A 15,699-nucleotide genomic window follows, 5' to 3' on the forward strand; every position below is an offset into this window, starting at 1 on the left:
CTCTTCCCAAAAGTTTTTATCTTACCACCATCTTTGGGAGAGCACCCATCAGAGTAACCCCCTAAGGCTTGAGAGTGTGCCAGAGGCAAAAGAGCAAACAGAAGAATATGAAAAAAATCTATTCAAAAGCTGTCACAAGAACTTTTAGCTTTGTTTTGTTTTGGGATTTTTGGAAGGTGTTTTTTTTTTTAATCTTAAAAAAAAAAGAAAAATTACTAAATACTAAAACCTGGAGACCTAAGATGGCTACTTGAAGCTCTGAGGACATGAGAAGATGGCAGCCTAGGAGGCTTGAGCACACAGGCCTTTTTCTCATCAGCATAAATCCTGCCTGGCTGCTGAATGAGCTTTCCAGCAAAAGGACTACAGAAAAAAAGGCAAGCCCCCAGAGCTAACATTACCTTACGAGAGCCTTGGTATTGAAACAACAGAAAGTAATTTCCTTTTCTGCCCCCTACATACACACATAGTTTGACCTGTGAGTAAAATATACCCATCTTATAGTCGCTGGGTATATTTTTGCAAGTAGTTCAAAAAGTCAGGAGGAGTACAAAATGTGGCCAAATGTAACTATCACTTGAGACCTCGCCCTCTAGCATGGGCAGTAGAGCCTTAGCTAGAGATCTGTAAGCCAGTGGGGATGTGGGCCAATTTGGCAAGGGAAGAAAATACTCTCCTGAGAAAATATTTGGCCAAGACCAGAGGGTCAACCCAGCCCAAGTGTGGGATTGGAGGGTTCAGCCATACAGCGGTCCTGCAGTGACCTTCACTTGGAAAGAACTCAAGATTCTTTCAGCCCCTCTCAGTACTTTCTGCACTTTCCAAGGATATTTTTGGACAGCAAAGCTGTTATTGTGAAAACTGAAGTTTGACCGTTTACACCTGAGTATAACACAACAGTGTATTTCTGGAGGAAAGTGTTCTCTGTATAGCTCACCAAGAAGACCAAAAATACTGTAGGCTATAACTGCAGAGGAGTAATTGTCTTGGATTCAAGCAGAGTCCAATTATTTCCTCAAAGCCTGCTGTCTTGCAACTCAGCAGAGAGAACGAGCTAGATGTGACAGGAAGCATCAGCAGTGTAAAATCTGGATAATATGGTCAGGGGAAAGCACATAAGGCAACAACTACTTCCAAGGTAACCTTGCAAAATGTACTTAGAACCTTAAATAGCCCAGTAAAGTTGCTAAAATATTGAAGAAAAGGTAGTTGAACTGGGCAGTTTAAGTCTTACTGTGCATATTAGCATTAATGCAAAGCAGGATGTTGCCTCAAAAGACTTGCTCAGCAAATCTTCCCCATATAAATAAAACCTGTGCTGCTTAAAGGTGGACTGCGATGCCTGACCAACTCTCCAAACTGTGCTGCTGCTTGTCCTTGATTTGCCTTTCTGCTATAAGTTCCAATGTGGGGGGGTGACAGAGAACAGAGTCGGCATAAGGAGTGTGGGTGAAACAAAAGTAAAAGTTTAGCATAAATAGAAACAGAACGTAGGGAACAAGTGGCAAAAGAGGACAAGGGTGAGAGGAGAGCAAGGGATGCATGCATTTTGGAAAGTAGTTTCAATATGCCATCTGCTTCAAGGAGAGTGGGTGGGTTTTCTGGGCTTAGCAAGACACTTACCAAAGGTTTCTGTAAATGACAATGCAAGAGGAAAGTAATTAGAAAAAGAGGAAGAACAACATAGTTCATTTTAGGTTGAGGTTGAAAGTGACTGCCCTGCAAGAATTAAAGGGGACTACAGTTTAGGTGGGTCATCTGTTCCACCTCATTTTAGCAGTTTTACCATGTGATACCATGGATGGAGCAGTGAATTTCAAGTCATTTAACGTGTATTTACAAATTATAATTCTACTAAGAAGGATTTTTGTTGAAAAATAAAATCAACCCATTTTGGTATCAATTTTAAAATATAGAAGATTTAGTCATATTTTTAGTTGTATTTTATTGGTTGATTTAGTTTATTGTTTTTTTTTTTAGTTTTAACTTGTGTTATGGGTCACAGTTAAATGAAACGTGTTGAAGACTCTGCGATGTGAGACACATCTGAGTTTCAGACACAAATATAGACAAAACAAATAAAGAGAGAGACAATTAAACAGCTGACTGTTTCAGTTAGACAGGACACAAAGACAATTGAAGAAATCATGAAACAGATAAAGACAGATGATACAGAGGTTAGACAACAGACAGGAAGCTGAATTTATTTGTCCATCATCCATAGATGCTCAATACTCATGGAGCCATGTTGTCAAAACTAACAGGTAACCCAATTTTTCGAGCAGAGCTGGCCTTTTATATGATTATATGTAATTTCAGAAATATCTGGTGGTGTAGACATGCTTATCAGCTGCCAAATGTACCTGAGAGATAATTCTCAACAAATACTGAATATAATCATTAGCTTTCATCAATGGTTTGAACTTTCCAACATAGTGAGGTTTCAATGCATCACTAGCAATTTAGAATATTGTCTGCTGAAGTTGGACGATCCTAGAATACTACCCAAGAACTGCAATACCACAATGACAACTGCATAGCAAACATACTCTGATATCATAATTATCTTCACAATTATATGACTGCAATGAAACAATAACCTTGTCAAAGCTGTTTCAGTTTCTTGTTCTCTAGTGACAGCTTAAAAACCCTGAATGTAAAATATCTTCCACAATTTTTTGGCATAGTAACAGACTAATACTTGGAATTAGTATCATTAGTAGTGCAAAAAAAGGTTTTTGCAAACATCGTTATCAGAAAAAAGTGCTTTGTTCTATGAGGAAGCAAATGCACTAACACATTTGTTATACCTCAAGGATACGCATAAGTTTTAGTGAGAAGGACTGAATGTAATCAACTGTGATTCTTCTACAAGAAAACACCACAGTGCACCTTTGTGGTTAAAGGCCTTAATTAGGCCCGTTTCCACTGAAGAAGTTCCTGGTACTATTTGGGGGGCAGGAACTACTACAGGAACGTCCTCTCGCTCGGCCCTCTCAACCGCCGTGTCTCCACTGAGAGAGCGGAGTAGGAGGAAGGTTCCTGTAAAGTTATGGGCTCTGGATGTGACGTAATCGTTGCGCGACCACTTACCGGGGCGACGTAGGGACGCTGTTAGCTGATAGCCCTTAGCGGTGTCTGTAATAACTCACTAAATGGCCCGTGAAAAAAAAAAAAAAAAAAAAATTCCAGCAGATGTCTTAGTTACAACATGATTGAGCTATCTGGAGTAGTTTCATGTCGTATCCAACAACGGGAGGCTTTTAACAGATGACATCCTGATGTTAGCTTTGCTGCTGCTGTTAGCTGTCCCTGTCAGCGGCAGCCACTGATGCTATCTAGACATTGTGATTTCCCAAAACTGAATAAATACCACACATAGCAACACAAAACTGCTTTGCTAGCTCAATCATGTTGTAACTAAGATATCCGCTGGAAAGAATATTTTTTTCACGGGCCATTTAGTGAGTTTTTTTTACATGGCGGAGGAAGCTATATGAACGAGCTAATCCTCGTCTGCTGAGTTCTAAAAATGCCGGCTATTTTGTTGCTTTCTGTTGACATCACATCCCTCCTTGAGTATATCCAATCAGCACCAAGTAATCCCCAAGCCCCAGCCGGGAGTCTTTCGGGGCCGTTCTGAGTACCTACTCCGAGGCAGGGACTTGTTTAGCCCCCGTAAAAGTTCCGGAACTCTGTCCTTCGGGGGTGGTTCCTGCGGTGGAGACACGCACCAACGGCCCCAGCCCCGAAAAATTACCCCTAAGTTCCTGTGGTGGAAACGGGCCTATTGTTTCCTAGAAGGCAGGTAGTGCACCAAGATGAGCATTAAGGTGTAAACATTTACATTAGAGCTCTCTTACAAAGAGTCCCTTGCTGAGACTCTTTCTCCTCATTCTATAGTCTAAAGCACTGGCTGACAGCCTTCTCCAAAGCACCTAAGGACAACCTATTATCCCAGGAGGAGGTCCTCAGGCCACTATGAACCAAGAAACAGAATTTTCAGTAAGTTGCACATCATCCCAGAGAGAGCAAATAGCCACACATATTTTGATAGAAGATTTTGCTTTGAAATCTAAACATTTACCCCCAAACTGGACACCAGCAAGTTAAATATGAAACATATCTAAAACTATATGCCTTAGGGAGCTGTGAGATGACAAATTGATTCTTTTGCGTGTACAACTCATGAGGGCCACAACTGGGGCACGGACTCAATGGCAACAGACTCTTTATTTAGTGGTGTCTACACTGATTTACGTTTTCAGCAACAAATCAAATAGGAGTCATTGGATTTTTCGAATGGCAACAAATCATCGACCTAAAATATCTACCCCTTATTGCCCGGGGCCACTCCAGGGCCTGCACTTAATTAGCAATATAATTAGACTTTGCTTTACTGGGCCTCTCAGTGGGGTTTAATCAATGGGAACAAGACAACATATCCACCACTGAGCTGTGTCAGTAGAACATGGACCTGGCTCTCTTTGTCTACTATGACACACTTCTGGGATGTTGTGAATCATTTGACCTCATTCAGTAATGTTACACTATAAAGCATAATTTGTTATTTTCGACACATTTTTCTGGGCGACGATCTATGGTTGTAACATGGTCAGAGCACTACTACTACAACACTTGACCTTTATTGTATGCTTCTCATGTTGTAATCTAGAGAATTTACCCTCATGATATGATGTTCAAGTGATTTAAACAATAAACACCCAAGTTTAATTGGGTCATCACATTGTGTTGTTGTATTGTGTTGTATCTGCACTTTAGGGGATTTTCATTTCTTAAATATAAGAATTACATAAATTCTCGGAACCCTTGGTGAACTGAAACCATACTCAGTTCCTAAAAAGCTCCCACCTGGAAGTGAAAAGACGAGACAGTGAAACCACTTCAGTTGCAAAGCACGAAAACATCCATGTTGTCTACTACCAAAAATGTCCTATGGAATCAAACAAGTGCTCAAGCTAGTGAACAGGAAAGACAGCAACATGCTTTGGCTTTCCTTACCTGAGCGTAGCTGTTTGATTCGCCCATTACTTGCACTGGGATCAATGGGCAGGAAGTCTTTGTACCAGGTGATTTCTGGGTCAGGGTTGCCACTGGCAGCACAGAGCATGGTGGCTGTTCGAGTGCGCTCCACCACTTTGAGTTGAGGACCCATGTCTATGTTAGGGAAGCCTAATGGTAGTAGGTCCTCTGTGAAAAGAACAGGAAAAGAAGAGGTGTGAGTCCTCTGACTTGCAAAGCCAGCTTTTATGATTTAAAAAAGTTAGCATTCAAAGAAGCTGTAATCCTTATGCACATATTTCTTCTGGCAGCCAAACCACACAATAGCAATTCACCAATACAACATTAACTGTAACACTGCAGTTTTGAGTGACTTTTTGACACCTTGCAAATGTAGCAATAAGAGACCTTTGTGTATTCTTTAAATTTGTCTTTGTAAAATTACATTTGAAATAACAAAAAAACCCTGCCAATTGTAATTATTAACTCCATATTAACATAACTGAAATCATAAAAGTGACTGCAAAAGTTTTCATGACTCAATACATGGTTTAATACATTGGGATAGTGCCCATGTTACCATAAATCTTGAAATCATACAGTCACATACCCAAATAACCTCAAAAGTGTAAAATTATAAAGGCTGACTACAGAGCCTAATTATTCTTTTGTATTCAGTATTTTCCTTTATCTCAGGAGACTTTTTAATCCCAATTTACCCTCAACCACTGAGAAAAATGCACCTTAGGACTGTGAGATTATAGCCAGACATGTACAGTAGCCAGATAAATGAATAAACCTACTGAGGAGAGGAGATAAGACTTGAATCAACATGTAAACAGCATTTCATTACAAATCTGGCTCTCCCAGAGGGCTGCATTGAAGCATTGTAGAGGTTTCAGAACAAAGACCAAGGGGAAGCAAGAACTGTGCTTTCTTTGACTTCCTCTTTCTCAGAAAATGAGGTGGGCTGTAATTGTTACAGAAACCATCCTATACAGCCAGATACCCACAGACTGCATTCCCATTATCGCTAGCTTATCCATTAAGAGCCATGTGTCTTAATCAAATGCCCTCAAGGAAGATGCCGACTCTCTGCACATATTCGGTATAACAAGTAGTAAATAAATAGCTATAAATGCAAATAGAAGATCAGAGGCTGAGACAATAGAGTAAAAAGTAATACCAGAAGGAAAGCCTGGTAATCCTGGTGATTTCTCCATCTAGTCTCACCATGCTCAGTAAAATACACGACACTCAAGTCAATTTGAGGTTACGGAGAGCTCTGCAAGACCATTACTTGGTTGAGACACTATAACCAACAACAGCCCTGGACTGAAAACCAATTGAGAGATCTATTCTTTAGATTTCACTCCATTAAGGGTGCAAGTGTTGTGTATAAGGATTGGATTTAAGCCTCATTGGTTGTCAATATTGCTACTCTTATTCAAGAGCCATCACACTAGCCAGCAAATGCTGTGGTATACTAATATACCGCAATCAGCTAATGCTAATGCATGATTGCTCCATTATTTCACAGTTAAGAGACGACAGTGTAGTGTGCTCTGTGGTCACTGTTCTCTGTATGCAGACTCCCTGCTCTCTTGGGGCAATTAGTCCCATGGGTCAAATCGCTTGACATCTACCCCGACTGGAGCCAAAGTAGTGACTCATTCTTAGATGATGAGAGCTGAGAGGGAACCACCCCGAGCTGTGATATGCATCAAAAGCCCAAAGCCACATTGCAACTGGGAGAAGTTTGACTGAGTAAGATGCTGGCCAGTGGCACAAGAGAGGTCACTATTCATCTGGAGAGCAGATGACCTCATGTCCACACAACAGACATCACGGTGTTGTCATCGACACGCAAGGGGGTGCAAAATTGGAACAGTAAGTGGAGTTTTAGAGTCGTATAATCTGAAAGAAGGGTTGTTCTGTCTACCTTTAATGAACATGGAAAGCTATGCCATACTATATATTCCACTTTATAAAAACAAGACTGCGAGCAATGAAATCATGATGGACTAAAGTGATAACCATTTTAAAATCTTCTAATCTTTTTCATCAAATATTCAAAGGATATCAAAAAGGACAGTAGGAATTTCAATATGATGATATTTTTGATTGATGCATCTTGTATCCTGAATTAGCCTTAACAGTTTGTTATTCTTTAGTCACCAAGATAAATTACAACAAAAAAAAACTTTGTGGTGTTTCATGCACTGACATTTTGCACTGGGTTTGTATGGAGAGTGGTGAGTTCATTTGTGTTCACATTTTAAAATACTGAATCTTGGACAACAAATGACATATGGGGAAAAGGGAAGAATCAGAGGGTCTCAAAACTAAATCCAGACAGGTTACTAACTTAGGCTGACATCAGCAGGGCCCAATGAATATTTCAATGCTAGGTTCAAAGAAGTACAGGCATTTACACTGTTTTAGGCTCTGTGCTGTATCCTCGCCATCGATTATTAATGATCACCCCTGTATAATCTCTTTATACCAAGTTCCCCTGAAGCTTAGAAAAGAAATGGCAAGCCTACACTTCACTTTAGAAACTTCAGAACAAGACAGACCAATATGTTCTCACAAACTCCCTCTTCTGTGTGTCCTCAATGATATATGTATAAGATGCCATAAAAGGTGCGGCAGTCTCGTACCCCTCTAGCTAGATCTGTCTGTGAAGGGTAGATCTGTCCTGCTCTCTGGGTGTTACACATTATTTGATGTTCGTGAGGCCTGTCTGTGCTTCGCATCACATTGACTCTGCCATCATGGTATGAAAACAGAAGACAGAGGCTTGCACAGACTACAGTAATGAAGCTGAAAACATACAAAGAGTAAGTGGATTTGAGACTAATGAAATTAGGCAATTGACAGAGGGAATCTGCCTGAAAGAGCAAGGGAGGGCAGGAGAAGGTGGGCGAACAAACAAACCAACCAAAACAGCAGTAGACAAGAAGCAAAGATGGCGAATTCATGGAGAGATGATGCTATCGTTACAGCTGCTCTGACCTGATACAGCACTGGCAGCCGTTCCTGAATAAATGGCATGTATGCTGGTTACTTACTTCCCCAGGAATAGAATCTGATAACATCTTTTCCCCTGAAGCTTACAGGCTCTGTCGATAAAGGCGGCCATGCAAAAATAAATAGATCACTCATCGAGGGAGTGTTACTTCAGGGTTAGCCTGCCTGACTGTGAAGGGGGGGAAGGCAACCAATGACATGGGATGATAGTATCCTAGAATTCCCAAAGGGCCGTACGCCCATAATGGTGCAGCGATTGCCTTTCTATGATGTGTACCAGGGGTTCTCTGTGATGACAAATCTTCACAGGCCAAATAGAATCGTAGCATGTACACTATTGGTCAATGACAAAAACGCTGTTTATTTAGCTCGGAGCAGCTTTTGTCACTTAGGCCAACCATCATCCTACTACTGAGCCATGAGACACATGCTGCAGTTGCACCCTTAATTGTGCCAAGAATTCACAAAGTACCATGTCACATTTGATTCTCTGTGTTTTATCCAAAAGACACACATTCATTGACTTTCAATTTTCTTCATCACGTTGCAAACGCTGAAGCAAAAAACAGATAAGCTATCTAATAAGCTATTCAACTGAGTCTTACCTCATGATTGTTCTCCAGATTTGAAGAATCTCAAACAACCCTCACCCAGTGGGTAACAAAGGACCAAAAAAAAAAAAAATCTCTGACTACTCCACAGGTGCTTTTGTTTTAACAGACACGGTGGGGGTGCTTAAAGAGAATCTTAATCTTCCCAGCATGCTACCTGTCGTCTTTGTTGGGCCAGCTTGTTTTTTGACACTGCCACAAAAGCTTTTTTTTGATGCATCCCATTGATTCGAACATTGGTCAGTGCTGATGATTGGCACCTGGGCAGCTCAGCTTGGTCCCAAACACTGCTTTGATGTTTAGCACTTAGGTAGAAATGACAAAGGCCTTGCAAAGGCACGATTGAGACCTTTCTGTAGGTAGTCAGTTCAGAAACTATTTATCTACACAAAGCATGTTTTCAGTATTGAAGAAAACAGATTTTCTCACAGGATAACGATAGTTTGGAAACAGGATTTCAAAGGCAGGTTTCAAAGATCACAACTTGCTCAGTGCATGTTAATTGGAGTTGGCTCTTAAGTCATGCAAGGGGAGGAACAGTAACCTAGGGTTACTATGAAGGCAACAGCTGGCTTGCTCGGCATGACTCCAAAACCAAGCCTCACACACTCTAGTTGACCTTATCTAGATTTTGATTTTTGTCATTCTCTTTGGTTTTTTCGGGGTTGGTTTGAATGCCACCATTATCCATAATTGTCTTTAATTTCGCTTCGCCATTTAATATCATTACACAAGTGACAGGTGCAAAGCCTTTAATCAGCCTCTGGTTAGCTTAGCCACTGCCCAGCTGTTAATCTGCAGACTCATGCCTGCTGTTGCGTTCTGCTTTCTATCATGCTAAGTGTGGCCCTCCTAAAAGGTCCGTCCTTTAGACTCATTTAACTCTCCTGACTAATCCCATTTCCAGTGATTCACTGCAACTGAACCAAAAATCTCTTTTTCATAAATGTAGGTCTGGTATAGTCAGAACTCTATGTCCAGAGTCCTACAGCTCTATACAAAAGGGCTTTATGATATGTCATTTAGTGAGCGCTTTCATATTTTCCAACACATAGTATACTGATAAATGAATGGTCCAAGAGAAAATTGAAAGTACAGCCTTGGAACCCCTATTGCTGCGCTATACCTAGTATATATAAGCATAATGATCTAGCATTCACAATCTACTTTTGCAAATACAATGTAAAACTGTGTCATAAAATGTACTTTACAGCACCATGAACAGTCCCTCCAACCTATGTCCTACTCAACAAATAGATAACCCTGGCACCTTCCATTTTCAATGTCTTTTTCTACCCACTAACCAACACAAAGAATTACATAATGCTGATAATATGTTTTACCCAGTAAGCTATACAGTATTACACAGGACACCAAACCTCAGTGTGTTAATGCTCTGCTCTACCATGTAAGCTAAACTGGCAACTGAAACACTAACCCTGGCAGTGTTAGTCCTGGGTGATGGTCAGAATGTCATCCGGTATACTGATCTTTATATTATCATACTGCACTTGTCATCCATTTTCATTTAATGTCAAAATCCCTGACACAGTGGCTTCAAAGGTGCTTGTTCTGAGCCATCAATTATGTCACAGAGAGGAAAGAGCTAGAGCAGGAAAGAGAAGAAGAGAGGTAAAAACCCGACTGGCTGGGGCTGCAGCAAATGCCGTAGGGTGCTCCACCGTCCCCCGCACCCATTACTCATATTATTATTTTCACTTACTGAAATGATTTAATTTCATCAGCAGCCTAATCAGGTTAACTGATTACCCAGCGCCACAGCATAGAGACACAGGCTTTAAGCAGGTCTGTGCATTAATACCACAGAGGGGCTGCAGGGGGAGAGACAGAGCAAGTGCAAAGGAAAGGAAGAGACAGAGAGAAAGAGAGAGGGAGGTAAGAAAGAGTTTAAAGCCTCACTCCAGTGTATTCTGGCATTTTTTATATTTCATGTTTTTCTGAGTCATTTCCTGACAATGTTGATTAGCCACACTGTTTGCCAAATATTTGTTGACATATAATTTAATTCTGTGCTCAAAGCTGTAAAAAAGAAGGTTGTTGCTAAAACAGGAGGATGGCGTAAAACTATTAGAAGCTGCACGTCAAAATTCATCCTCCAAGCTTGGGCAGGTGTCCTGTCACGCCTCTTTGCGTCTGAGAGGCAAAAGTGATTGTTGTTGCTTGCTAGCGAGTCAACTTATCTTGTATTTTGGCTACACTGAAGATTTAAGGGATGCGGACAGTTTGTAAAGCGGATTTGGGACGTATTTTTTTACTGGCTACACCTGCAGCACACATATGGTGAAGTGTTGTGTGAGTCACAGGCGAAACAAGATGGTGAGCTTTCGATTTTGGGATTATGTGGGATTGATTCTTCAGTTTTTGGACCTGGCACAGCACTTTAAAACTTAGAGTTTGTGTAGTATGGGTGAGTTAAAACCTACAGACTACAGTGGGCTATGTAAGGGATTAAGTCATCAAGCAACCACCAGCTAGTGTTAGATTCATATTCAGTCAAGTTTCCTTCAGGTGAAGGTGACGGAAAAAAATCTTCCACCTCATAACTCATGATCGCTATCACTATCCATGCTGTCGCTTTGACGCGTACACTAGAATGGTAATCTGGTTGCCATGGTTATGGATTATGTCTGACTATTTACCACATCCCAATCTCAGTTTGAGAAAGAACATTAACTGAACAGGAAATATCACCGGCTGGACTGGGGCTTTAAGATTAAAAGCTACAGAAAGAGAGGATGATGAATATAGTGGAAGAAGATGAAGAATAGTAAAGCATGCTCTCTTTCACACACATAAAAGCAGTCGGGATAAATAGATGTTTAACTAATGGGCAGACCCAGCTGCTGGGACTCTACACAATGTAGTTTCATTTGCTCTGCATCTATAACACAGCCAGAACTGTTCACATCAAACAGGCAGGCCAGAGAAAAGAGAAAAGTGCCTGTGTTAAAGAGAGAGGTTCTGTAGTACAGCTGGGGTACAACTGTATTTTAGGAAGTCTGTTTTCTAGAATGCACGAGTGCATGAATCGTCTATGCATATACAGCATATACATACACAAAAATGAATACATTTTCAAGGTTACAAGGTTCTTTTATAAATGTGGAGCACATTTTTCACTCTAAATTGTTCTCATTTCAATGATCATACGCCTGACTTTGAAGTAAACGTTTCCCAACTCAGAGTACATCCAAGACCATTAACCTGTATTCTTTATAATGTGAAAGACATCGATCTGTTTTCGTCTGCACTTGGTTGTGTTGTGAAGTAAAGCGGCTAAAAGCCATCAGCTATTTAAAAGAATGTGTGAAACCAGGTGCAAGCTTCTGGTCTTTATCCCAAACAGCACACTGGTTTGTTTCACTTAGAAGCTTTCTTGTCTGTGATGGACAGTCGGTGATTTGTGATGATGGTATACAGCCAAATGGATATCTTCCAATCAAACCAAATGGAATTCTGTAATTTACCAGCCTTAAATGTATCTTTCTATGACATTCCCAGATTTTTTTTATAAACAATGGGATTCCTGTTGAATTGTTTGAGAAATATACAAAGGAAGACAGGGGAACAGTGACACCGAAAGATCCAGGGACAGAGAAGAATAGCAACACAGGGGAAATCTAATCACAGTGTCTCTGGCCCCGGCACCGATAGCCCTCTCTGGATAGCCATCTCAGCTGAATAATGGTTATTATACAGCGAGCACTCAACCTCTACCCCCCTGCTCTGTTCTCGGAAAGACGTCTGATGTCCCATTGGTATTCTCCACACTTCGCACATCTAGCCACCAAGGGCAACATTTACATCCAAATCTCCAAAATACAACCCGAGAGGAATAGTCTGAAAGAGCACATGAGAAGAAAGGGAAGAGGGGGCAAAGGAAAAGAGTGACAAAGGAAGCGAGAGAGAGGCAGAAAGATTGAAAAAGGTGGGAGGGACAATGAAAGTGAGGCAGAAGTTTGCAGCATTGCTTATTGCACTGCAAAATGAGTTTGTCGGGTCAGCATCTGACCATATGAAGACCCCACAGGGTAAACCATCTATTTGCTTTATCTTTTCCTGTTGAAATTTTATATGCATTTTGCAGTTTACTTTCAAATTTACGGTAACAGTTCTTTGACTGTGTAACCCCTCGGTCCCTGAGGCTGAGAAAGAATAATAAAAAAGTCGGTTATAGACCATTTTTGTAAGCACTATAAGTTTGTTGTTTACCTTTTTATACTGTTTGTGTGCTGTGTATGCAGATGACACCCATGTCCTGTAAGGACTAGGTCACAGACTTGATTTCCAAAGCAGCTAGGTATTCCAATTAAGTATTGCTTATATCCCACATACTTTAAGTGGCTAAAGAGACAAAGAGAGTGACAAGAACTTTACTCTGGCATTCAAACTGACTGCTTTGACAGTTCTGACCGTTGGCGGTTTGCAAACACTTTCCACACCACCTCCAATTCCGAACACAGCCCATATTAGGCCACATCCATAAAGCTATTATCACCACTGAGCTAAACAGCAAGTAGACAGCTTGTTTGCCAAAGAAAGGCAGTGATAGCAGCCAAGAGGGGGGATATTTTAGAGAACAAATGGCAGCAACCACCACAGGCAGCAGCTATGACCACTGTTTTGTCAAACGTGAAAGCCAAAAGAATCAAAGCAAAGAGGAATTCATGGTGAACACCAGGAACCAAACCAGGTAAAGAAAGGCCTGTTTCTAGATAACACTAGGCAGAAACATTTTTCACCCTCAGACTGAGCAGGGTAATAGCACGGCACCATTTCCTGTCCATTACAGGCAAAAAAGGAAACACAGGTTTTGTCCATATAATACCAGAGGCTGCTACATTTTGAGAAAAATAGGCTTCCAAGCAAGGTTTGAGGAGCTCCTTGTGTGTTGTATGTGGTGTTTTAATCACTTATAGCAACATGTTTTGAAGACTAAAGGAAATTATAATTTGCTTGCAGATATTTCAGTCCCTATAAACTCAGACAGCACTTGGCTGATACTGAAATAAACACACTTCTGCTGCAGTGACCTCACAGAAAAGTATATCTGTCACTAAGCCAGTTTCATATACCTTATGTGAGTAGAGATGTGTACTTTTGAAGCTACTTTGATCAAAGCACAGCATGCCTTTACTTCCTCATCATGTCTTGAATCAAGATTTGTGCTAAATCAATATATTACTTTCATTAAAACTTGCGAAGAGAGTGAAGCTGCACCACAAGGTGTTGCACACAAAAATGCACAATATATTTTCATCCTTTATTACTTTATCTAAGCATGTTTTTCAGCTGATGAGAAGGCTTTCTGACAAGTTCCTACTGATGATTTTCAATGCTGGAACCAGGGTCCAGTCTGAAATAGAGAAAAAATATAGGATACAGGCTGTTTCCCTGATGTGGTGAGCCACTGTGATAGACACAGCACAGACGAGAGAAAGGAGTAATTGTCTAGGACAGCTCCAAAGATCCCCTGCCTGCGAGGGGAAGAGGTGGAGGAAAGAAAAAACATAAAACGGAAAAAAAAATTCTGTTTATCCGTCTCAACCGGTGGAAGTTTATCGAGTTCCCTCCCTCCCTTTCTCTCTCACTCTCTTTCGCTCTCTTCTCCCTCCCCTGTCTTGTCAGGCTCCTGAGGCGTCTGGGGTAAGACAGGCGAACTCCAGGGGAGACAGGGGATGAGGCCGGGGCCATTAAAGGAAATGCCTCACTGTAGAGAAACGTCAACCAGTCAGGTCTGGTTTAGTGGTGGGTGGCTTTGAGTGTGTGTTTCTGTAAGTACGTGTGTGCATGTGTTTGGGAGGGTGGGACTGTGTGCGGAGGCTCAGTGGGCACCTTGAAACCTGACGTCAGTTTACCACACGGTGTGGGTGGCAATGCTGCTGTACAAGTCTCTCAAAATGGACTTCTGTTGTTTCATTATTACAGAGTTGAGAGCCAGAGAGAGAATGTAATGTATAACAGCTCGGTTTTATTCTCCTGAAATACAACCGCCAATGAAGGTTGGAACATTGTGTGACTAATGGTATGTATATAGCCCCTTTCATGCATACACTTAACCACCTTTGCAATTTAACATGTTGTCATCAAAGGTGGTTTTGCATGGAAATTGCTTTGGAAATCTGTCCATTTTGTTTTTTTTCTTAACATTCCTCTCTGTATTAATTCAAAGCAACCATATATGCTATTAACAGATAAAGCATGTTTTTAAAGCTATGGTGATCTTAGACATAGGAATGCTGTCTGCATTCTTACATACGGTATATGAATGTGTGTATATATAGTGTCCTGTGCTCTTATGAAGTCAGCGGTGTAATAAATTTCACATTTAATTATCACTTCCCATTCACAAGGAAATGAAATGTTTTAATAATGAAATTGCTGTGACTGAGCCAATGTCTGGTTGCTAGACATGTTTTCTTAAGGGATTTTCCCCTGCAGCGTGTGGGGAAAAAACACAGGAGCTGCATTAGAGCCAAAACTTCTCAACTTATTTAATACAACTTTTTTTTAAAACAACTAAAGTGGCTTGGATCCTGTCAGACGATGTAACTAGGCAGCATAACTTTATGTCATACCTAATTAATGATAACATTTATGAGACGGTGTATTGGAGGGGGGGGGCTCTGACAGTTCACTGAGGCGCAGCATACCTCATAATTCTGGCAATGACGTTGGATTCATGAGCAGTCTTTCGACTGCAAAATAACTTTTCGAATTCATCATTTAAACAGCCTGCGCGGTCTCTGAGAACGCTGCTCTTCCCTTGTGTCAATATTTTCCAACTCATCACCATTCTACAGCCATGCTTCCTCTGTGTTGAGCAGAAAAAAAAAAAAGATCCATTACGGACAGTGTTGTCATGTATGAAAAAAGTCGACATGGATTTGCCTCCATATGGGAGACCGAAATGCCAAAACCACTGCTTCAACAGGAGGTTAACAGGGCTTATACATTCGTGAGAGTCAAGACTTGGTACTCCTGACATGTGGAGCAAAGGCCTCTCTAAGCT

General features: G+C 41.0%; 1 protein-coding gene across 7 annotated transcripts in view; it reads right to left on the reverse strand.

The window, feature by feature from the left end:
• ptprsa (protein tyrosine phosphatase receptor type Sa) overlaps positions 1-15,699 on the reverse strand; it is a 259,574-nt gene that overhangs the window by 90,802 nt on the left and 153,073 nt on the right. For all 7 annotated transcript variants that reach the window (XM_078168857.1, XM_078168856.1, XM_078168854.1 and 4 more), the window contains one exon: positions 5,023-5,211. In XM_078168857.1, coding sequence (XP_078024983.1) covers positions 5,023-5,211 — 189 coding nt within the window. The remainder of the gene's footprint in view (positions 1-5,022; positions 5,212-15,699) is intronic.

This window comes from Epinephelus lanceolatus, chromosome 6 (assembly GCF_041903045.1).
Source record: "Epinephelus lanceolatus isolate andai-2023 chromosome 6, ASM4190304v1, whole genome shotgun sequence".
Lineage (NCBI taxonomy): Eukaryota > Metazoa > Chordata > Actinopteri > Perciformes > Serranidae > Epinephelus > Epinephelus lanceolatus.